The sequence below is a fragment of the Strix uralensis genome, chromosome 25 (genome assembly GCF_047716275.1).
Source record: "Strix uralensis isolate ZFMK-TIS-50842 chromosome 25, bStrUra1, whole genome shotgun sequence".
Lineage (NCBI taxonomy): Eukaryota > Metazoa > Chordata > Aves > Strigiformes > Strigidae > Strix > Strix uralensis.
Genome location: NC_133996.1, coordinates 7,792,337 through 7,815,081, shown reverse-complemented (window position 1 = coordinate 7,815,081; position 22,745 = coordinate 7,792,337). Strand labels below are relative to the sequence as shown.

General features: G+C 49.6%; 1 protein-coding gene across 1 annotated transcript in view; it reads left to right on the top strand.

Annotated features, from left to right (window-relative positions):
• The window catches only part of GRIK3 (glutamate ionotropic receptor kainate type subunit 3), a 122,109-nt gene extending 105,804 nt beyond the window's left edge, over positions 1-16,305 (top strand). The window contains exons 12-16 of the mRNA XM_074894341.1: positions 460-578; positions 3,253-3,470; positions 10,386-10,608; positions 10,845-11,095; positions 12,155-16,305. Coding sequence (XP_074750442.1) covers positions 460-578; positions 3,253-3,470; positions 10,386-10,608; positions 10,845-11,095; positions 12,155-12,349 — 1,006 coding nt within the window. The 3' untranslated portion in view covers positions 12,350-16,305. The remainder of the gene's footprint in view (positions 1-459; positions 579-3,252; positions 3,471-10,385; positions 10,609-10,844; positions 11,096-12,154) is intronic.
• Positions 16,306-22,745: the final 6,440 nt, after the last annotated feature.

Below are 22,745 nucleotides of genomic sequence, written 5' to 3'. Positions count from 1 at the left end.
GCTACCGCTGCGGAATCACTGTGGCATCTCTCCTCAGTCACTCTAGAAATGCCATTTTTCCCCACGTTTTGGAACTGTTACATACCAGAGGCCGTGTGTGTGCACCACATCCCATCCCATGGTCGTGTGCTCGTTGCTGTTGTGTGACGTAGTGCTGCAGAGATGATCCGGAGTGACCGAAGGCTCTGGGGAAGCAACCTGAGACACCTCAGAAGGACCTGGCTTCCCAGGTTTCCTCACTGTCTGCAATGCAGGACACAGGGCTTACAGCCGTGCTGGTCACTTCTGAAAATCTTGGCTGAATTTGTCTTTGTCTTTAATAAGCCTCACAACCGAAGGGGTCAGCAGGCCCCGTACCGCAGCATGAGATGTATTAAGGCTCTTTTTTTCCTGTTCCTTTAGGATCTTGTCATGCCACATCCCGACTAACGAGCTCTCGCTTTCCATGTGCCGCCGCAGGTTCAGCCCATACGAGTGGTACGATGCTCATCCCTGCAACCCGGGATCTGACATCGTGGAGAATAACTTCACCCTATTGAACAGCTTCTGGTTTGGGATGGGAGCGCTGATGCAGCAAGGTACGGCGCCACCTCCCCGCTCACACCCCCTCCTGCTGGTTCTCCAGAACAGGCCTTTTGTCATGGCTTTTTAAATTTGAAATGTACTTGGTTTGCAACAGGAACGAGAAAAAATATCTGAAAGGCACAGAGGTGTTCAGCAGCACCAGCTCCCGGCTGGACGGCAGCGAGGTGTGGGAGCGGGGAGGCAGCTCTCCCCCGACACCTCCTGGGACCCGCTCGGTGCCCGCTGCTCCCAGTGGAGATGTGCCCCGGGAGCCGTGGGCACGGCCAGTGGCCTCCAGCTGGGGCCAAGGCCAGCAAGGGGCTAGTGAGAAACCACCTCCTCAGGGGGAACCAGCCGTGCTCGGCAGTCCTGGCCACTGCATTTGTTACCGACCACTCCCTCTGAACTTCACCTCCACCCGGACCCCACCGAGCCGTGCCAGCCCGCCCGCACAGCGGGGATGGGGAGATGGAGGGGGAAATGTTCCAGGGCCAAGCCCTGTCCGGGCACCTCAGGGAAAGGTCCAGGGTTTTTATGCCAAGATCCATCCGATTTCTTCTGTGTCAGAGTAGGCCAGAGCTTTTCAGTCTGCTCTTTTTGGGCACCTGCCTCTGTTTGTACTTTCCGCCTTCCGCGGGCCCAAGCCCCCGTCCCACCATCTCACCCCGCAGCTCCAGGGATGGGCTCCTGGCTCGCCCCGTGCACTGCAGCTGGCTGCCAGCACACACATGCTGCTGCATAACAATAATTACTATTAATGAAGCGTGTGCGCACTGGCAGGTGTCAGAAGGAGCAGCTCCGACTCTGCCATCTGGAAGCACGCAGCTAGACAACGTGCTGGCACGTGTCCTGCGGCTGGTGTGCACCGAGGAGCACCCACCACCGTGCCCCGCGGGGGAATGCTGCCTTGGTCTCCCTTGGCTGTTTAATTCACCAAATGCAGCAGCATCCCACAGATTCTCTAAATTCTTACTTCTGTGAATTCAAGCAATTTGTTTAATTTCAGGATCTCTGTCCTGGCTTGCTCTGTTTTAAATCAACTTTTACAGAAGACAAGGCATCTCGCCCTCTGGTCTGTCTCCATCTTCATCCTCATCTGGTCATTCTGCACATTGTGAAATGGCCTGAAACTCCCTCTAGCAGAGGGCGAAGGCTGCTGGGGCAGAGGATGGCAGGAGCTCCCCCAGGCAGCTCTGCCTGGCAGCCACTGCGTGCGAGACTGAACGTTTGCAGTGTTACTGGTGTAAAATACCACAGTGACAGAGACCTTAGAAATGGGATATGGATGGGATTACATTCGTATGTGTGGATGGAATAGAGCAAATGGAATATATATAGACAGAATGAATAAAGTAAATCTGTTAGGCAGACAGCAGAGGGGGAGCTTGTGAGCAGCTCTGAATAAGAGACGAAATTCAGCTCTGATCTAATTGAGGAAAATCCAGGAATAGAAATAAGTGGAAAATGTCAAACATTTGTCACACTTTAATTTACCGTGTATCAGTAGTTATACCCAGAGAGCAAAAGAACTACAGCACCGGCTTGGCAGCATGCACAGTGCTACGCCCCGTGCTCCTCCTGCTGCCGCCGCGTGTGACGGGGATTCTTCCCCGCTCCCCGTCTCGGCTGCCCGGATGGACAGTGGCAGCTCCCAGCAAGACACTTTAGCAGGATGAATCATCCTCTTATCAGATGCTGATAAATGAAAAGAGCTGTATTCTTTTTAACTCTATTCTGCATCTAAGAAGAAAAATATTTCAAAGCTCGACTGATGTCACACCGTCCAGTGCATCAAAGGGCAAGAGATGGAACAGGAAAGAAGCAGGACCTTGAGGAGAACCGAAGCAGCCCTCAATACCCAAAGCTCCTCTGCTTCCCGGTGCCTCCTTGCTGCACTGGGAGAGGAGGACAGCTGCACTCCATGCTATGCTTTGATGCCACACTGCTTAAAATCGCTTTGCAAAGCCCAATCTTTGTTGCAAATTCCAGTTTGGAGGTATCCTCTGAACACAGTTGTTTCAAACCAAAAGCTCTTTCCTGGCTTTAAAAGGTATCCTGGGCGATTACAAAAATAGCACAGCCCATTTAGTCCTTCATGTCTGCTCAATAAAAGTCATTCCAGACCTGTTACACCTTTTATGCTGCAACATCTCCTGCTTCCCTATTTCTAACTGGTATTCAAAGTACTGGACCCTGATAGTTCCTTTCTCTCGCTGTTTGATTTTTTTTTTTTTTAAACCTTGTGTATTTGAACACACTCCCTAGAGTGAGTCCTTTGAAAAGTAATCCATATAAAAGCAAAGCACTTTTTAAATGGCAGAACAAAACACGCATAAAAGTTCATAAATAGCTTGCTATTTAAATCTCATAAAAGCAGCCTAGTTAATTACTTCAGTTTGAATGTTTCCTGTAAATTGTGCACTGTACCCAAGGTCAGCCATAAAGGGACAGGGGGTTTCTGCAAATGCTACAAACCCCGCCCTGACTTCCCTGCATGCAAGATGTCTGGATGATTTGCCTCAAAACCAGTTGGCTTTAATTGCGTAGCTGTTGCAGTTTTGACAGTGAAACCTAATCCTTTATAACAAATATACGTTTGTAAATAATGTACTTATGTATATATAATCTGGGTCCTTTCTCTCTCTTGTTTCCTCTTCCCTCCTTCTCCTTCCCCCTCTCCCATCCCAGGCTCTGAGCTGATGCCCAAAGCACTGTCTACACGGATCATTGGTGGCATATGGTGGTTCTTCACCCTAATTATCATCTCGTCCTACACGGCCAACCTTGCCGCCTTCCTGACGGTGGAGAGGATGGAATCCCCCATCGACTCAGCAGATGACTTGGCAAAGCAGACAAAAATAGAGTACGGAGCAGTGAAGGATGGAGCTACGATGACCTTCTTCAAGGTGAGACCAGGCAGAGGCTTTCTACCTTCCAGGCAGAGACGCAACGCTCTCAGGCCAACGGGAGTGAGAACAAAGACCCAAAGACAAAAAGCCTCCTAAGCCACCACTGCGGCTCCTTATAAGCAGGTTGTTTCAGTTTCATGTCCTTGTCAAGACTCTGACAGTTTAGCTTACCGAGATCCACGTCATGGCAAAGCCTCCTCTCCCTGTGGCTAACTGAAGTCACAATTACAAATTATATTGATTTTACAGCTTCGGAGCCTGTACCCAATATTGGCTCAGACACCCCAATACAAAGCGTGTATCAGGCACAATGAGACAGGTGCATCTTATATTAAAGCCCTACAGAAAAATCTTACATTCCCTAAAGTATCTTCCCTATTTCCACATCTCGCCCATTGCAGCTCCCTCCTTGTCTGCGAGAACAGCTCCACAGAGCCCTTGGGGCTGACCCGGCCACCCCTCAGGGACAGAGGAGAGAACAAATTAAACCTAAAGCTGGGCAGATGTTGCAAAGTGCCCTCCCTGACCGGGTTTTTTACAGCTGAAATATCTTTCTTGTCCTTCAGGTATTCACATTAATGTAGTCAAATTTTATTAACCTCTGAAACCCAGCACAAGGTAACACCACCAATGTATCAGAATCAAATTACATTAATTTCTTCTCTTTAAAGCATAATTAATTTCAGAAGTTAGCCAACACTGCAGAGGAGGGTGCTAAGAGCATTCATATTTCACTACTGCCTCAAAAATAGAAAGAAACTGAAAGACTTAAGCCCTTTAAAACCACAGCTGGCCTGTAAAAACACACTTTTGAAAAAAGAGAGAGAGAATAAAGGAATAGAAATGAGGGGTGATTAATCTAAGGAATGATCACCCTGCCTTAGAGAAGAATTTAAATTCAAGATGAACTCAAAAAGCCGTCGTTAGGGACAGGTCTGGGGCTCCCACTGCAGGCGGTGCCGGGCCGCAGCCACGCTCCCCGGGGAGCACCGCTCAGAGCTCGGGGTGCAGCACCCGGCCCACGCTGACACCCCGGGAGCGCTGGCAGAGCAGAGCCCTTGGCTGCAGGGACGCGGCTGCCTCCCCCCGCACCTCTGCTGCGAGCAGCGCTGGGGAACAGGCCTTCCCCCCGTCACCCTAATGCAGGAGGAAATACACGGGCCAAAGCGTGACACACACAGTCCACACTTTAAAAAGCAGGCTGGGCCTGGAATGCTGCAATAATTTGAATAGGCACGGTGCAAAGGCAGCTAGACTAGGCTGTCAGCAGTTTAATTGCCAAGCCTCGTTACAGGAAGCCAATGTGCTGAATTTTAATAACATGGAACAGCAGCATTCTCCTGCAACTTTTCTTGGCTATGACTTGGTTAAGGAGTCACTGTACTTTCCGACCATCCACGCTTACTTTGACAGGCAACAATACAGATTGGTAAAGAAACACAGAGGATCTGGTTTGGTTTGATCTTTAATTAATTCTGGGAAATGAAAGTGCTGCACAGCATAGCAGGTTGCTGCCGGTTAGTTTGCTCTCTGCAGTGGAGCTGGTGCAGGCAGTTTTGTCTTTGGCATGGCCAGATGCATCGCGTTACCTTCCAAAAGCAATATAGGCCTACAACAGCTATCAGGAAAAGGCAGGCTTTTACTGTTGTGTTTTAACTACTCTTTCCAATAAGAGTTTTATATGGGAATAAAAGGAAACTGTCTTTTTTAAAAATCATCAAGGACACAGTATATTTATTGCTTCATATCGTTATCCACCAGAATCATTCTTCGGGCTTCTAACGGGCATTTGGCAGGGTTTATTGATGCAGCGTATTTTCCTTTTTCTTTTTATTATTATTGCTGTTTGGAGATGAATTGTCCCTTCTGACAAGTGTTTCGATTACTGGAGCGGTGAGAGCGTTCGTGTGGGATGCTGTGCTCACTTGTCCCTGTGCACAGAGAAATATGCGAGAGCCAGAATTTCTCCCTCCCCTCAGCAAGGTCTTTGTCAAATGACAGGGCAAATCCCGGCGTGGTTTTGGTACAGCCGGGGCCCTGCCCTCCCTCCCCACGTGTGGGACCGAAGGGGCGGCCAAGTGCACAAGGCTTCACCTCACCTTCCTCCGCTCTGCTAACAGGGGTTGCCAGCAGAGCCAGCCCCGCGCGGGCTGTACGCTGCCGTGCGACCGCTGCTCTTGAAAAGCTCCCGCAGATCTGGAGGGGAAGCCCCTGCAGTTTGCTGAGCTGGGAGAAAAGGCTGATGGCAGCGTCCGAACTCGGATCTCACCTATTTTGTGGATTATCCACTAGGACTTAGCCCAGGTTGCTGCTTTGCTCCTTGTATGACTGTTCCCCTCACATTAGGAACTCACTCCTCCGCTTCTCCGTGTTAAAGAAGCTGCAAACCTCATACACGGACCCCCCCCAGCTGCGGCCTGGGCCCTGCGGCCCCCGTCGGCTGTGGTCAGAGCTGTCCTTAGCTGGACCTCACCCGGGAGGCCTGACCGAGCGGGATCTAGTGCTGCAGGAGGAGAGTGCGATCCCAGAGCTGGGAAACGGGAGGAAGAGGGAGGCAAACGCCTTGCACGCTGTTCCCTGAGGTGGTTCCCAAAGCACTAACCAGTTTTCTGCCCGTGGTCAGGCCCAAGGGCTCGTGCAGAGCAAGCTCCTGACTGAACCAAGCCAAACCACATCTCTGGGGCAGACCCACAGTGAGCGATCTTGCTCCCACAAAGGTTTCTGCCTGTGCAGCTGAGCTACAGCCTGTGTAGCTGACCAGCTACAGCAAATGGGAAGCAGAAGAGGGAGCTTTACCAGCCATTCTAGCAGATTTCGACTTAATGAAAAGGACTTTTGAGAAGCTATTTATTCCCTGGCAATGCAGATTGAGTTACAGGAATAAACACAGATCAATTAATTTAGGAACAGCATCTAGTGTTCATTATAAATCATGCCAGAAATCCTTCCTATCTTGCAAAGGATGCTGTCTGTCTCTGAACAAACGCCGGGTTTAATGTGCAGTTTGGAGTACAAGTGTGAGAGTGTGTGTACATATATATTCACTTGTACAGAGATGTTAAATCCTCAAGAGTAAGTATCTTCAGTCGGTGAAAATCAATTTATTTTGTCATACAGGCTGGAATTGAAAATCTTAAGCCTGAAAGTTACTTTCTTGCCCATTTCACTGATAAAAAAGCTTGTATGTCTTGGCAAGATGCCTTGTAGTGGCTCCTCTAAACTATTCCATTAATTTATTTGGGTGACTGGTCTTGAAGCATTGGTTATTAAAGGTAGCTTCTGAGCTGTGACTCTAAAGAATAAATTTAGAGGCGTTCTCAGTGTCGTTGCAATTGCTGCATTCAGAGGGGCTGGTACTCAGCTTTTCATACCTGCATCTCATTTAGCACTAACACAGGGTTTTATTAAGATGCAGAGGACAGCAGACCAGAGACACGATCCCCCTGGTGTGAACCATGGCTGCGCTGATCAGCAGCATTAAACTACTGCCTTCGTTTATTAGCCATAATCTCCATCATTCCTGACGTTCCAGAGTTTCCGACTCTGGAACTTCTCTGCCAGGAAGAAGTCAGTGTCAGGCCATTTATCTTAATGCTTTGGAGCAACCAGGCAGTTCCTCTTCATCTACCCATGGCAGCAAAGTCATCGCTGAGGGGGACCTGGGACGCTACAGAGGATGCAGGGGCATAGGATGGTCTCTCTGCCTGCACCATCTCAGATTTTTTTTATGCAGCCCATAAAAGTAAATGGTGATTCCATAGAGAAGGAATTTGCACAGCACAGCAAACCAGTAACTAACCCCAGTAAGGGTTTTTTAAGGTAAACTACTTAAGCTGTAAAATTAGAGGTCCAGCAAAATAAAACGTACAGACAAAAAAAAAAGAGTCCAGCAAAATAAACACAATTTATGTTCCTTCTTTATGGAATGTTAAATTACTACTAAGATGGTTTTGCTTGTTTGTATGGTACGATCTCAGGTGACGTCACCCAAATTCCCCTAAATAAGTGACCACCTTTGCAGTATGGCTGAAGAATTCTGAGAGGAGCAGGGGGAGGAAGGAACAACTTTTCCCCTAATAGGAGCAAATGTATAGTGGTTGAATTGGGTGTGAGCTGGGGCACTGTACGCTCCTCCGCACGGCTACTCCTGCAATTTTTGATTGATGACTACTCGCACAATGACTGACAATTGCTTCTAAATTGGACTTTTAACAAATAGCCCAGTCTACCAAACTGCTAGTGCTGTGCTGAGAATTACAGGTGACAAATTTTCACTTGGAAAAGGACTGTTCTTATCTCATGTTAGCCAAGTTAAAGAAACTAATAGGAGATAAACTCCCAGTGAGGAGGTGGCAGGTTTCAGACTACGCAGAAAGCCTGAGGGTGCCTTGACCAGAGCCGTGTGTCGAGCTGCCCTGCCCGCCCCGGAGGAGCCAGCACAGCCTCATCTCTGGGGAGGATGAGGCCACCGCAACGAGCGATGTTGTGCTGCGAGGGGACAGCCCTTCGCTGCCGAAGGGCTCAGCCCTGCACCTCCGGGTCTCCGTTTCGGCGGCAGCGTCAGGCAGCCCCGGCCTCGGGCCGAGCCCCAGCCTGGGCACGCTCCAGCCAGAGGGTGCTCGCCCACCATGGGTGACCCCTCCGGACGCCCCGAGCAGGGCTCCAGAGCACAGCGGGAGCTGAGAAAGCTGGGCTCCTCCCGGCATTTCAAAACACAATTAAGTCCTTTCAGCTGGTCAGAAGCAGTGATTTAAGAAGAGAAAAGTGTTTTTTCTCTTCCAGGGAGCCCTGTCTCATGTAATTTAAGTTGCCTGAAGAGCTACAATGCCTCATGCAAGTCCTATTAGCTTCACTAAATGCAGCCTATTGATTTTTTGCCAGTTTATTTTGCTCTATGCTTTAAACTGGGAGAACACTGATGTTGTTTAAGAGCTCTGTGTCAACACCCAAGGAGCATTAAATGCAGGAAGAGAAGGAGAGGAAGGGAGAGCCAGTGAACCCAGCAGAGGCCTCTGATGTGAACTATATAAATGTTAAACAAGTCCTTATCAGCAAGCTGAGTGCACTATTCATTTCAATTACCCATTGTAATGCACAGATATTTAATAATCCTTTTGGAGGCTACATTTCTTGCTGCTCTTTGAGGTTTGATAGATGCCACAAATCTACCTTACAGGCACTGGTCCAGATTTTCAAGTGAGGGAGATTATCTAGCCTCTTGAATGAAGTTTGCTCCAGCACATCCGCTACTGCACGTTCATCAAGTGGATTATAACAAGCTTTAACTGAGAAGAAATGAGTCCACGGATATTTCAGTCAGGAGAAGGAGCCCACAGGGTTAAAGACAGATGAACAGCCTTTGTCACCACCTATACTAACCAGTTTTGGGGTGTTAAGCCTTTGTTTAACTTTTGTTAAACATGCTGGAAAAAAAAAAAAAAAAAAGAGATGGACAGGCAAAGCATTTGAAATATAAAACATTATGAAGGACTTTTTTTCTCAGCTAATTTACCCTTATTTATAGTGTTTTTATCAGAAGACCCTATGGTGGCACATTTTGGGTGATACTGAAAAAACGAGGGGGAGATGTGATAGCAGCAGTTGGGATGGGCTGGGGCTCCATCTCCTGCTTTCATATGGAAGGACAGAGACCTGAAACAGATAAACGACAGCTAAACCAGAAAGCACAGCTTCTGCCACAGCGACTCCTCACGCAGCTGCAGGTGAGCAGTTACCCTTATTCAAGGCAAAGCACAAGGACTTATCAGCCCCTCCAACTTATCAGCCAGCTTCAGGCTCTTGCTAAGCAGTGCTGTGGAGGAGGAGGTTTTGGCTGACTAAGCTGCCTCTTATAAAATAAGGCGGTAAAATAGATCTAGGAAACACAAGAAATTAGGCAGAAAAGCAGAATGGCACATAAAGGAGCAGGCAGCAGCACAAACACGAGCCTCAATACCCAAGTGCTTACCCAAGCTCACCTGGACAGATAGAGCTGGTTTGATGAGAGCTGTGTTCACCCACCCGAGCACAGGGACCAAGGGAAAGCTGGTGTGCCTTTCCTGGGGAGTCCTTCTAGACTAAGGCCAGCTACGTCTTTTGTGACGGCCTACACAGAGACAATTCAGAGGCTGGTCATAGACAAATGGTGTGTTTCAAGTGGTATGGAAAGACATAAAATAACCATATTTCTTCTTACCCAACACGTTTTCTAGAAGAAGAAAAAAACATTCACATGAATAATAAGCTGGAAAACATAATCCTCCTTTTTTAACAGAATGTCTGTTGATAGTGGAAGAATATCCACTTTTATTTTTAGCTGTAAGACAATTGTCTTGAATATTTCTATGCCTCTCTCTACGTGGATACGTTGAATTTGTTTAGCAGTTGCACATATCTCAAGAGGAGACATGTTTCTTTGTGACACTTAAGGAAAAACAAAAATACAGTGTGCATGCAAAAGAGAAAAACATGCCCTCTGAAATGTTCTGTCTTCTCTCATTGTGCAGAAACATTACAGGATAAACAAAATTCTGGTTAGGAAACGAATACATTTAAACAGATATGCTGATAGCCTGTCACACTAGCAGGTTCTGCAGGGCATGGAGGCAGGGTCTCGCTGCACCTCACTGAGGTGAATGAACAGTTCAGTCCCACCCCGAGGGTAAGGTCTCCCGAGCGGTGCCTTTTTGTGAGCTGTGCTGGAACCTTTGTCTCTTGTTACGGCAACATGAAGCCAAACAACGTCAGGCAGTGAAAGTAGAGAGAAGTTTAAGACAAGGTCAAGTTGGTAATAGTTCCATTGTGTGATCTGTTCTCAAACTGGTATTATTACTATTTACTGAAAAGATACCAGGTTTCAGAAAACAGAAGATTAATTCTTATTTTGGGGGTGGGGGGGTATCATCCTTCCAGAAATCCAAAATTTCCACCTTTGAAAAGATGTGGGCTTTCATGAGCAGCAAACCCACGGCCCTTGTTAAAAACAATGAGGAAGGAATCCAGCGAACCCTCACAGCCGATTACGCCCTGCTCATGGAGTCAACCACCATCGAATACATCACCCAGAGAAACTGCAATCTGACTCAGATCGGGGGGCTCATCGATTCCAAAGGCTACGGGATTGGGACTCCCATGGGTAAGTCCCAGCGGTGGGGTCTCTGTAGGTACCCTGGAGGGGGGGTAGTTGCCACAAATACAACAGATGGGATTGAGATCATCCAGTGCCAACAGCAGATTTCCAAATACCAAAGCTTACGCTGTCTGCCTGGTGGAGAGCTCTGAACAGCCCTGCTTAACGCAGACGTGGTCCCCTTCTTTGTGCGAGTTTTGTCCTCCCTTCCCTCTGTGTGTAATGGTGTTCCCTCTCCCCAGGGTCACCCTACAGGGACAAGATCACCATCGCCATCCTCCAGCTCCAGGAGGAGGACAAGCTCCATGTAATGAAGGAGAAGTGGTGGCGGGGGAATGGCTGCCCTGAGGACGAGAACAAGGAGGCCAGCGCTCTGGGCATCCAAAATATCGGTGGGATTTTCATCGTTTTGGCAGCAGGCTTGGTGCTGTCCGTCTTCGTGGCCATGGTGGAGTTCATCTACAAGCTGCGCAAAACGGCAGAGCGTGAGCAGGTACTGATTTCCTCCGTTTCCCTGCACCACCATTAGCCCAGCGTTGAGGATTTTGCACGCTGACCCCAGAGACAGGCAGGGAGACGGGCAGAGGGACCCAGCCCTGCCCCTGCTGCCTGGAGGTCCAAGCGCCCGCAGCCCAAGGGCTGACATGCAGCACCCCCAAGACGCCATCCCTAAGGCTCCTTGCTCTGTCCTGCTCTGACAGCCTCAGGGCAGGGGCAAACCACGTCCACCCCGATCAGGGTCATCTGCTGCTGCAGTAACTGGCCTAGTAAACATCTGTAGGGCAATTTTGAGCAAGCCGACACATAAGCCATGAAAATATGGACAGAGGTCCCTGGGAAGGACCTTTCTGAGCTGTTATATCCACTCGCCACTATCCCATGCAATCATGTTGCGTATTCCAGGCGTAACGTGTACACGCATGAAGTCTCCATCTCTTCTCCCCACTCCCATTCAAAGAGCCTCAAGGAACTGGTCAGGGCCCACCAGGAAACCTCAAACTATCTTATCAACAACACTGACACAAACAGCCCATCCCACCCGCAGTGGCTGAGTGGTGCTCATGAAACAAGAGGACTGCTTTTATGTTTTTCCCCTCTTCCTTGCGTGTCATGGTGCAGTAAGTGGAAAGTGCTTTTGCGCGCACAACCAGAAATCAAAGCAAGCTGCCCACGTGACGGACTAGATAGATGAAGGAAAACTGCCCACTAGCAAGCCCAGCAGGACTCGATAGCCCTCTGACTCCCAGCACATAAACCTACCAGACCCCCAGCAGGGATCACACAAAGCACCAGCACTCCAACAGCCGCCTGTAGCTCTGCCTTTTTGCAGGATTTAGTGTGTCAAAGGTACAATTCTTGCCAAAGGAGAGAGGGGTCAATCAGACGCCCGTGCATCACTGAAGCCCCACTAAGCACAGCTGATGCCTTAAATGCAACCTAAACCCGGTGCTTGCCCTCTACAGAGCCCAGTTTCAGCATCCTCCTGCTCACGGAGAGGTTAGCAGAATGTTTTGCCAGGAGTAACGGTGCTTTTTGTCCCTGCTCTCCCCAGCGCTCCTTCTGCAGCGCCATGGCCGATGAGATCCGGCTGTCGCTCACCTGCCAGCGCCGGGTCAAACACAAGCCCCAGCCACCCGTCATGGTGAAGACAGACGCCGTGATCAACATGCACACGTTCAATGACCGACGGCTGCCGGGGAAGGACAACATGACCTGCAACACTGGCTTGACACCTGTGTTTCCCTAGGGAATGGGAACGGGGGGGCGGGAGGGACAGAACTGCGGCAGACAAGGCTGGATGCACTCTTAACTAGGAAAGAAAGGATTAAAAAACAAGAAAAAAAAAAGGAAAAAAAAAAGCCTGGTTTGGTTCATTTCAAGAACAAGGCCTTTGCAACACAACTGCATCGATCACTGGCACAGAAGAACTTCAAAGCACGGACTGTAACATGGGTCTTGGGGCTTTTCTGGTTTTTGTTATTTTTCGTTCCTTTTTTTTTTAATGCTTAGATCCTACAGGCCTCATGGAGTCCAAACATGCTACCATCCAGGAGTCTGATGTTTACATACTGAAAACACATGGAGGCTAAAGAGAATTGAGCCAAACTGACCCTCGGTGGGTAAGGAGGAGCCCCCGAGCAAGGCTTCTTTAGCATGGCAATAAAAAGAAACACTTTGTCAGGTGCAGCATGAGCAGCCGTCTGTGCGAGCATCTATTCCACACTGACATACACAGCACACGGAGGACACGTTGTCCAGGAAAGGGAAAGGTATCTGTGAAGCACCGTGACGGTCCAGGCCGTGCCGTCTCTCGAAGCAGCTCACGGTGGCCCTTTACCTCACGGCTGTGCTGGCCGTGGCCACCCACAGCTGGAACTCCCCAGGGGGTGCGCTGGGAGAAGGCGACACACGTTCATCGGTAGATCCAAGCCAGCTGCCCGCAAAGGGGCGAGTAAGCCCGAGGGAGCCGAGCTCCTGGCCAGGGACGGGACAGGGTGGGGTGCACAGGAGCTGCTGCCATTCCGAGTGACAGCACCCACACGCCCTGTGCCAAACGCCAGCCCACGCCCAGGGTGACACCATGATCTCCGGGTCCTCAGCTCCTTCACCCTCTCTGCAAAGCTCGGTCTCTCCTGCAAAGAAGCGCGGAAAGCGGCCGAGCCCACGGGCATCAGCCGCAGCTGGAGCAGAGCTGTCTCCAAGAGCTGAACGGTACCAATTTCCGTGAAATCCAGCAGCGCTGAACTGCAGCTCTGCTGCATCTGCACTCAGAGCAGGAGGGGACTCTATGGCTGGTTTAGGACTAAACGCTCTCCACGGCATCAGAGACCTGAAAGACGAAGTCTCAGCCTGCGGGGCCAGGGCTGGCCGGGGACAAGCAGCACTGTGTGAGCCAAACCTGACACCCCTCTTGCTCTGCCCGGGGAACCACAGCCCCTCAGGCAGCATCTCCACGTCATTTAAGCAAACACACACTGAAATGTTTTTAAGAAATCTTCCATGAACTGTGTTCTTATTTTCAGGTTGCTTAATCCAGAAGGCTGGTCCTGCAGATGAATTTAGTCAGAATTACCAAAGACCCCTCTGCTGACTGAAAGCAACACTCGAGTAACATCACTGAGCTCCATCCCTCCCTCCATGGGGAACCGCACGGGTGGCCAGTGGGACACTCTGTGGCTTAATTTGCAAAACGAAACGAACAGAAATGGCTCTGCCCATTGTAACCCAGAACATCAGAGTACTGCAAAGGTGCTTACAAGCTCTGATTTAAACAGTGATGTTGAAGAAAAGAGTAACCTCCTGCCCTCGCAGACATACTGAGGACAGTGACCTGCCGCAGACCGCGCCGCTGCTGGGACCCCTCCTGCACGCCCCCCAACCCGGGTTTGGAGGGCAGGCAGGGCAGCGCGGCGATGGAGCAGCCGAGGCCTGAGCTCTGCATCCCGAAGCTTCGCCCTCTGTGCCGTGAGCGTAGCGAGGTGCCGCGGCCACCGCAGGAACCAGCAGCTGAACTGACCCAGTTTGCCCTCCCCTACCTGCAAAGCCTTTCTGGAAAGTTTATCCTCGCCCAAAGGAACAAACCTGTTTGTAACTGATTTCAGATTTTTTTTCCCCACCTGTTTCTTTCTGAGGCTGTCAGGAAGGTTTTCTTTGGAGCTGATCAGAATTAGCAAATTAGCTCAAGGGGAGATAGCTGTTCCCCTCCCACCCCATCACAGAACATAATTTGTCCTTATTTTGTTTTTTCTGTGATATAAAGAAGCAACATAGTGACCTGAAACAAAAAAAGGTAATTTGTCATATTTTGACTCAAAGATATGCAAAGAATTTAGATTAATTTCCACCTTTTCATAGAAAACATGAAAAATTAGGGGTAAAAGCTGCCAACTCAATGGACATCATATTCTTAATAGTTTGCTGACCAAATACCTACAGCAGAGGACAGACTGGAAGTATGGGTCTGCTTCCAAAGCTAATGACATTCTTTCTGTATTCCTTTGCAAATCCTTAGGCTTGTCAGAGTAAAAGATTTTGTTTTCTTTACAGATTTCTAAACTCTTAGAGATTCTTACAATTAAGGCAGATAAAAACAAAGCCTGAAACTGGCTTTAAATGTCCAGAGAGTAAATATTACCAATACCATAAACCCCATTTATTCATCTTTGACACCAAGTTTGATTTGATTTTACTCACCAATATCCCAGAGTAATAGGTGAGCATCTGGAATTACTGGTGCTATCTGCCAACAAGCCCAAACCCTGCAGATTAACCTCTCCCCTTCCCTCTCTGCACTGACCATACACTGGCCATGAAATAGCCGCTAATTTCATGCACCTACTTTACAGTTTTCTTTAAATCTTGACCATTAAAACGTTTGAAATTTAACATCAAGGCAATGTTCTGCACTGCTCAAAGCGAGGACAGAGCAGGGGGAGCTGCCTGGGAGCGCAGCCCGGCAGGGCCCTGGCTCCAGCGCAGGGTGAGCTGCGGGCCCCAGGCCCAGGGTTAGTCCAGCCTGTGGCCACACTGCTCGGCAGAGACCGGAGTCTCTCCTGTTGCTTCCATTTACCCTGTGAGCTCCTTGCCTTCACCCCGGGGAGTGCGGGAGCCCCTAAGCCATGAGGTGCTTTATCCCAGAGGAGCAGTGACGACTGACGCTGAGCAGCGATGTGCTGGGCGACTTCAGAGGGGACAGACCTGATGACAAAGCCTCGGAGCCTTCTGCAACCTGTTTGTGACTATCGACAACTCAATGTCTTAGAAACCATCTGACTTCCAACTTTGTGTAAATCAGTTCCTTTCTTCACTTGGTGGGCAGAGGGACCGAAAAAGTGAGGAGGAAAAACAGAAAAAACAGGTTTGGGATATTAAACTGTATCTAAACTGTTGTCACCTCAGTTCACTGTCCCTTTATCACTCGCTTTTTCCTTCCAGCTCTCCTGTGAGACAGAGCAGGGGCACAGTGGGGAGCTTTGTTTGGGGTTGCTTTTCTGTTTGGAGTTAACCAACAGCGCGTGTAGGGTATGATGTCGAGAGGACAGATCCACAAAGAGATGGAATATGCAAAGGGGAACCAACTCCAGCACCGGGCAGCCACTGCTCCCCGCCGGCGGGCGCTGCTGCGGAGCAGGATTCTGGGAAGGTCGCCACAAAGGGACTCTGCAGAGCCAGACAGCTCTTGCCCAGCGCTCGCTAACCCCAGCCACGCGCGGCCAAACCGCGGGGAGACCCCGAGCCCCAACACCCGGCAACTGCGGGTGCGACGGCACGGCCCAGCGCAGGCATCCCCGGGCAGCTCGGGCTGGCGGGGCAGGAGCGCTCCCGGGCAGCGGTGCCGCAAGCCCTCTGCTGACTGTACCTTACTTTGACATGTTTCTCAAAAAAAGATGAAAAAAAAAGAAAAAAAAAAGAGTGGAAAAAAAGGAAAAAATGGTCTCCGTGACATTCAGGGGATTTTCCTTTGTGGACATGCAGAATTTCTATGAATATAGTTTTTTGTAAACATTTTGTAACAATTTTGGTTTCATAGTAACTGTGTTACTTGCTGATCATTCTAGGCTGATGTAAATAAAATTTCAAAAAAAAAGAAAAAATTCTGATTATTTTCCTTTTTAAGACACTGTGATATATCAAAGTGCACAGTTTGCTGTATGAAGTAATATGGTTTTAAATTTTAAATAAAAAATAATTTCTAGAAAATAATGAGGTTTATGCCTGTTTCTACTGAACAACTCCCTTCTTCCTTGTTGAAATTTTATACCTAAAACCAAGCTGTTTAATGACATCCCCTGCCTCTCCTGATAATCAGCCATAAAAAGTCAATGATAAAAAAACCAATTCACAACTAAACCCAAACATCTGAGAAGAGCTGCTGGTGCTGCTCGCCAGAGGGGATTTGTGCACGTTTAGGAGCAGTGATGATGGGCTTGACCGCGCCCCACGGAGAGGAAGGAAAGATCCCCATTTGCTTCATCTTCGGGCAGAGGGGGGTAAAACAGACGACGGGGGTCAGACAGCGTAACTCTCCCTGTCCTCGTACACCTACAGAAAGTTTGGGATCAGACAATTAAGTGCCGGGACTTCACGAAGAGCCATCTGCAGCAGCGCTCCCCCAGTGTGGTTCGCCCGGAGGCTGCGTGTGCTTTTCATTACGGAAAGGTGCCTGAGCCCCTCCGACGAGCCCGCAGGTCCCCAGCGGGCTTCAAGGTTCATAAAAGCTCTGTTTACCTGCTTTGCCTTTCGATGTAAGTCAAAAATCTTATTAGCCTGATAAAAGCTGAGAGCACCCTAAAGGCCAGTGTTTATTAGTCTGAAATCTTTATGACTCTGCTTTATTATATTGAGGCAGGGAGAAAATGTCTGCGGTTTTGGGGATGGGAACAATGAGAGCGATTGGTGCTGTGCCATTCCAGGCCACCACAGAACAGACTCGAGAAGTGGCGGCACAGCCCTGGGGACAGCGAGCCTCGCTCCCCAGACACCCCTCTCCCTCACTGCAAGAGACGGGCACTGCCCTGGAAATGCCTTGGGGCGGAACGGTGGCATTTTAGGCGCTGTGCTTGTGCATTTATTAAATAATCCCCAGAAGTTGCCATTTCCTGTACACTGAGATTTAAAAGTCAATTCCTTCCCATTTGAATTAATTTTAAGGGTCACCCTCATAAATCTTTCTCATCTCTATCCACTCAGGCCCCCTGGAAAACTGCAGCTTTGACTGCCAAGGAGGGACTTTCAGAGCAGAGCCGAGTCTCACTTTTATACTCTGAACCCTGATCAATATGCAGAGAACATGTCAAAAAGAAGAAGGGAAAAAAAGGTAAAAGCAACCGATGCCTTTACAAAGCTTCTTCTATATTGCTTATGTGAGACCTGCTTCTGGGGATGAAATCCCTTCCCACGTGCCAAGGGTTGCAGCAAGGGAACGGCTGCTCCTGTCTGCTGAGGGGAGCACAGGGCAGCGTGGGCTGACCCTGCGCGGCAAACCTCCGCCTGTGCTAGGGATAGGAGGAATTGTCAACATAAATCGTTATCACCAATAACGCGAGGCAGCAATTAACCTTGTCAGTCAACAGATCACCCTTTACTGACTGTGAACCCACCACCTCAAAGCTGCCAATCATGCTACAAATGAATAATTAATCAGACAACAGATTTCACTCATAAAAAAGGAGATCGGTTTCCTTTGAGCACCAATTAGTCCCTCTGGGCAAAACAGGGAGAAAAATTGGGAAGTGGTGAGAGAAGCATCTCTGCCCAGTCTCCCACCTCCCTGTCCCATCCAGGCACCTTTAGGCATTTTAGATTTTCAGCTCAGCAGAGAGAATAATTTTTAACCTGTATTTCTTTCAGCAAAATCCCATTTTAAAGCGGTAATCACACATCTGCAAGCAGGTGTTTCCCTGACCCTGGATGTCCGAGCTCTGACACAGCCCTGTGCCTGCTGGCAGGGAAGGCCAGCCAGCACCAACCACCACTCCTCCCCTGCGCTCCTGCTCTCCACCCGGCAGCTACGAACACCAACTCTTTCCTGCTCCCTCAAAACAAACCAAAACGTTGTCACTCAGGAAGGACTCAGGAAATTTGGACCTAAATGTTTCCATCAGCAAAATACACCTGATTTCCTTAACGAAAATTTGGGGATGGAACAGAGAGAATGAGGACAGCGGGAAATCCAGCGTCTCCTCTAATGCACACTGTGGTGGGTTTAACAGAGCGAGAGATGGTCGCTACATGTCAGAAGAATTGGGTATGCGTCGTTAACATGCAGGCCCATAACCACCGTGGAAACAGGGAGCTGTAACTACATATAATAAAATAACTTTCCACTTGAAAAAGCCCTTGCCTTTCAGGCATCGAGAGCCTTTCAGGATCTTGATGCGATTTTCAGAAGTGGCATTATCGTCACCCCGAGCGAGCTTGCTGAGCACGCCAGGGGTGAGCACGGCTCATGCCACCTCCATCTCCTGCTTTGCAGATGAGAAACTGAAGCGACTTGCTCCCCGGGGCAGTCAGCAGGGAGCAACGGAGCCTCCTCGGGAGCCCCCTCCGCTATCCCCCCTTCCAGGAGGAACGACGCGGGAACGGGGCAGGCTGGGCCCTACAGAACCAGAGCGTAATGGCAACAAGAGGTGAAACCCAGCAGCAAAGCGAGCTCGCCAGCTCACGGCAGAGCAGCCGGCACAAAACAAAGCTCACCCTGAGCCTTTGCTGGACACCCAGTCCGAATCCAAACTTGCTCATGACATTTGGGAGAATTTGGTGACATCTTCCTTCAAGAATTTCTGTGCAACTTCTGCACTGGATTCTTCCACCAGAACTGAAACATCAAACCAGCCACGGGGCCAGTGTCGTACATTAACGTTCTGCGTTTAACTAGGAAAATGTGGGGTTGTGGCTCGGATAGCTGTGCATCCTGCAGGAGCTCAGGTAAACAGAGGAAAAGAAACAAAGCAGAAGACACCAGAAAACTGAAAGACACGTCGTACCCAGAGGGGCAGGTAAGGGGAGGAGAGCAGGAGTCCGGCTCTGTCAGCAGAACGACAGGTGAGGGTCACGGGACCGAGCTCCCGGCTGGGCCTGGGGCCGGGGACAGGCTCTGTGCCTGCTCACACCCCAGCAGAACCCGCTCTTTCGCCGGATGTTTACAGAATCAGCAGCCATGGACACGTGGCTCTGGTTTTCCTCTGCATTTACAGACATTAAAAAAAATTAAAAAGTGCAACGCCCTGCTCCAACCTAAGAAGGGGTTCCCTAATGCTGCTCCTGCCTGGGGCATCCCCGTGCTGCCTGCGGACTCGGGTGCGCGGGGAGATGGGGGAGCACCCAGGGCTGCTCTCCACACTGCGAGGGAGCACCCAGGACGGGTCAGGACTGGAGCAGAATCAGGCCCCGCTGCCAGACAGAGCGAGCAGGAGCAGCTCAGCCGGAGGTGTTGGTGCACAGGGACGTTTTCAGAGCTGAAAGTGCTGAGCAATTTGCTGGGGCAGACAGGGTGCTGACACCTTTTATTTTAAGTAGTATCAATGGTGCTATTTAGTACACTCTGAACACCGAGTGAAAGCATGATCTTAGTAAACAAGAACTCTTTTGGCAGCGCTGAAGTAACATATGGGCTCTGTATATAATGTGCCTTGAAATGGTTTCTGTAGATTAGCAAAGTGACTGTGATACAGCTAATACTTCACAACCCCAAAGAGACTCTGCATTGGCTGAAAGGAGGAGCAGGTCTGGAGCAGCTTCTGTTTGGGGGCATTAAAGGGAAGCAGGTGGAACCAGAACCTGACCTCCAGCAGAAGGGAAAGGGGCATCATTACAGGAAGAAAGGGGGCACGCGGCAGAGTACAGGGTTAGATGAATCATTGCAGAAAAGGCTGGAAGTGCGCTGCAGAAAGATTTCAGGCACAGACCATCCCATCCTTTTAGGGCTTTTTACCCTTCAGCACTAGTTAGCTTATTTTCATCCTCCCCTGCTGCCCAGAATTTCTTTCCATTTTCTACATGCATGCTGTTTACTCACATTATGGCTTTTTCTCCATTAATGTGTTTATCTTTCTCCCTATGCTTTGTTGGATGCTCCATTCACTGGTTCTTTATAGCAAAGTGTCTGCTACACTCTGACAGTGAATTTTGCTCAGGGAAGTTTAGGCTGCTGCTAAAACTGTTGTTATTGGGGTATCATTAACCACAGAGATCTGCACCATTTTTACAGAGTCGGTGGCAGCCCCCTGCACTCCTCAGTGCCGGGGAGCGGAGGGGCTGTGGGTGCCGAGGGGAACCAGCCCACGGGGCACAGCCACGGTTCTCCTGCTCCTGGGGAATCAGGGCACTCAGCTCCCTGGGATGGCAGCAAGCAGCAAACCCATGGCAGAGCCCTGCTGCTCCCAGCCGCCTCCAAAAATTCAAGTGGGACAGCACAAGAAATCGCAGTCCCCAGCACCCTGGTGTCTGCAGCACACAGACCTGCCCAGGCCCTTGTCCCTCCTGCTCAGAGCTGGAACAATCACTGTCCCCCCACGCAGCGATGGCCGGGTCAGTGTCTGGGATCTCACAGCCTGCAGCTCACACCATCCCACCCCCGCGGGGGTCACCTGCCTGCGAGGACTCATCTGTGCTCTCCCAGGACCCGGAACAGGCACCCCCTGAGCCAGAAAAGCACTTGAGCAAAGGAGAAAAGTTGGTTTGGAGGAGACTTCAAGTTGTAGAAAGGGAATGAGTTTTATTCCAAGTATTTTCAGCAATATTGCTCTCCCTTTTTGTGGCCTTGCTAAAACTGCTCTGAGAGACATAATTAAAGTGTTTAAGAAGCATCTGTCATTATTAAAACAAAGTTGCTTTGCAATTTTACTATTTTGCTGCAGTTTCATTATCTTATGTAAATGAGCTGCCTATTCCCTTCTGCAGCGTGGGCTGCAGAGGGATAGAAGCCCCAGTGAGAAAATTTATTACCAGCTCTCACTCTTGAGATTATCAATTGCAAATGAAGGAGCATAAATACATCTTCTTTAGCTGCTTATGCCACATTAACGAATATGCTCCAAGCTAATGGCTTTGCCACCCTTGTCTCCTCAGACAGGAGCAGAGCGTGGGGGGGAGGACTCCTTTAGTTCACAGAAGCATTAGAGAGGCTTGAGTAGCTGGGTGTTAAGCAGCAGGTTGTTACTACAATGCTAATCCCAATCTATCCTGCAGATGATCGTGCAGCTACAATAGGCACTACAAGTGCAATCGTTTGTCTTTTAGCATGAATTCTGGTCCTCTTGATGCACTGCAACATAATCACACCCCACAGCCCTGCTCACATTTCCAGCTTTATAGCTTGTTCCTACACACACGTCTACGATTCCAGTTTGCCTTGTGCCCTGGTGTTTCCATGGCACAAAACACACTTAGAGACACTGTCTCTAACCCCAAACCTCCTTGAAGGCTCTGAGCCTGCCAGGATCAGCTGTCCCTGACCCCCGAGCAACGGAGCGAGCCTGTGGGGAGCCCTGTGGCTGGACCACCAAGGCGAGGGGCCGCAGCCACCAGAGAGGCCCCGCTCCCCTCCTGGATGGAAATTCGGTGTGAACATAAGTGGGGTCACCGGCACGCATGGGGCTGGCAGAGCTGAACGGCTCCAGACCAGACACATCAAACACCTGAGAACAAGAGATCATCAACCAAATAGCTTCTAGGCTGAACAACCCTGGGGAAACTAGAAAAATTAAATGCATTTTTTCCTCCACACAGAGAAGGACATATATACAAGAACACAAATGATCTACATTATAGATGCTTAACCATTAACAGGGCAGGATTTGGCTCAGATGCGATACAGCTTAGCCATCACCTACACTCACACTTACAAACTAGGGTCATGGTCACTACCCATCATCCATCTCCCCAGCCTCACCCATCTGGGGGAGCAGCCTTTAAGGTGCTTTGCAAGCCATTACAGGTGCCCTTGTTTCTGTCACCGAACATCCAGCAGCATCTGACATTAGTCATCACCAAAGAACATCAGAAAAGAGGCAATTAGCTAAGTAGACCAGCCACAGACATCCAGGCAGAACGCTGTAATCAGGACGTGGTTTGACAGGCTGCCAAGGCCCAGGCTCACCTCAGGCTTTCACAGGGATGCCAGGGTGCCCCGTTCCCCAGCATCCCCCAGCGCGGCGGGTCTCCTCCACATGCCAGAGACCCCCAGCAAAGGCGGAGGGACATCTTCTTTAGAGCATTTCTAGCAGACTGAAATGGCGGCTAATGCTGTGCAATCCAAACCTGGCAGCCAGCAAGTAAACATCCATCAGAAGTGGGTAATTGATGCTATCTAGGGCCAGTTTATTCCAATCAATACAGCACTCTCCACATCGGTATTCACCACAGCCCTCTTCTGTTCCAGAGGGTTAGAAAATGTTATTATCCAGACAAACCCCTAATTCCAACAAATTCGATTACCCAGGCAAATGAAAATAACACAAACAAAACTGTCTGAGATTCTGAGGACTGAACTGCATGTTGGTGGGTTTATTTATTTATTTCCAACAGGATCTACAGCGCACATCATGGACGCGTTGGGTTTAAAATCAGTTTGGAAAGAGCAGCCCTCCGGCACCCGCTTACGCAAACACAAACCCACAATTAGCTTAAAGACTACACTCCAA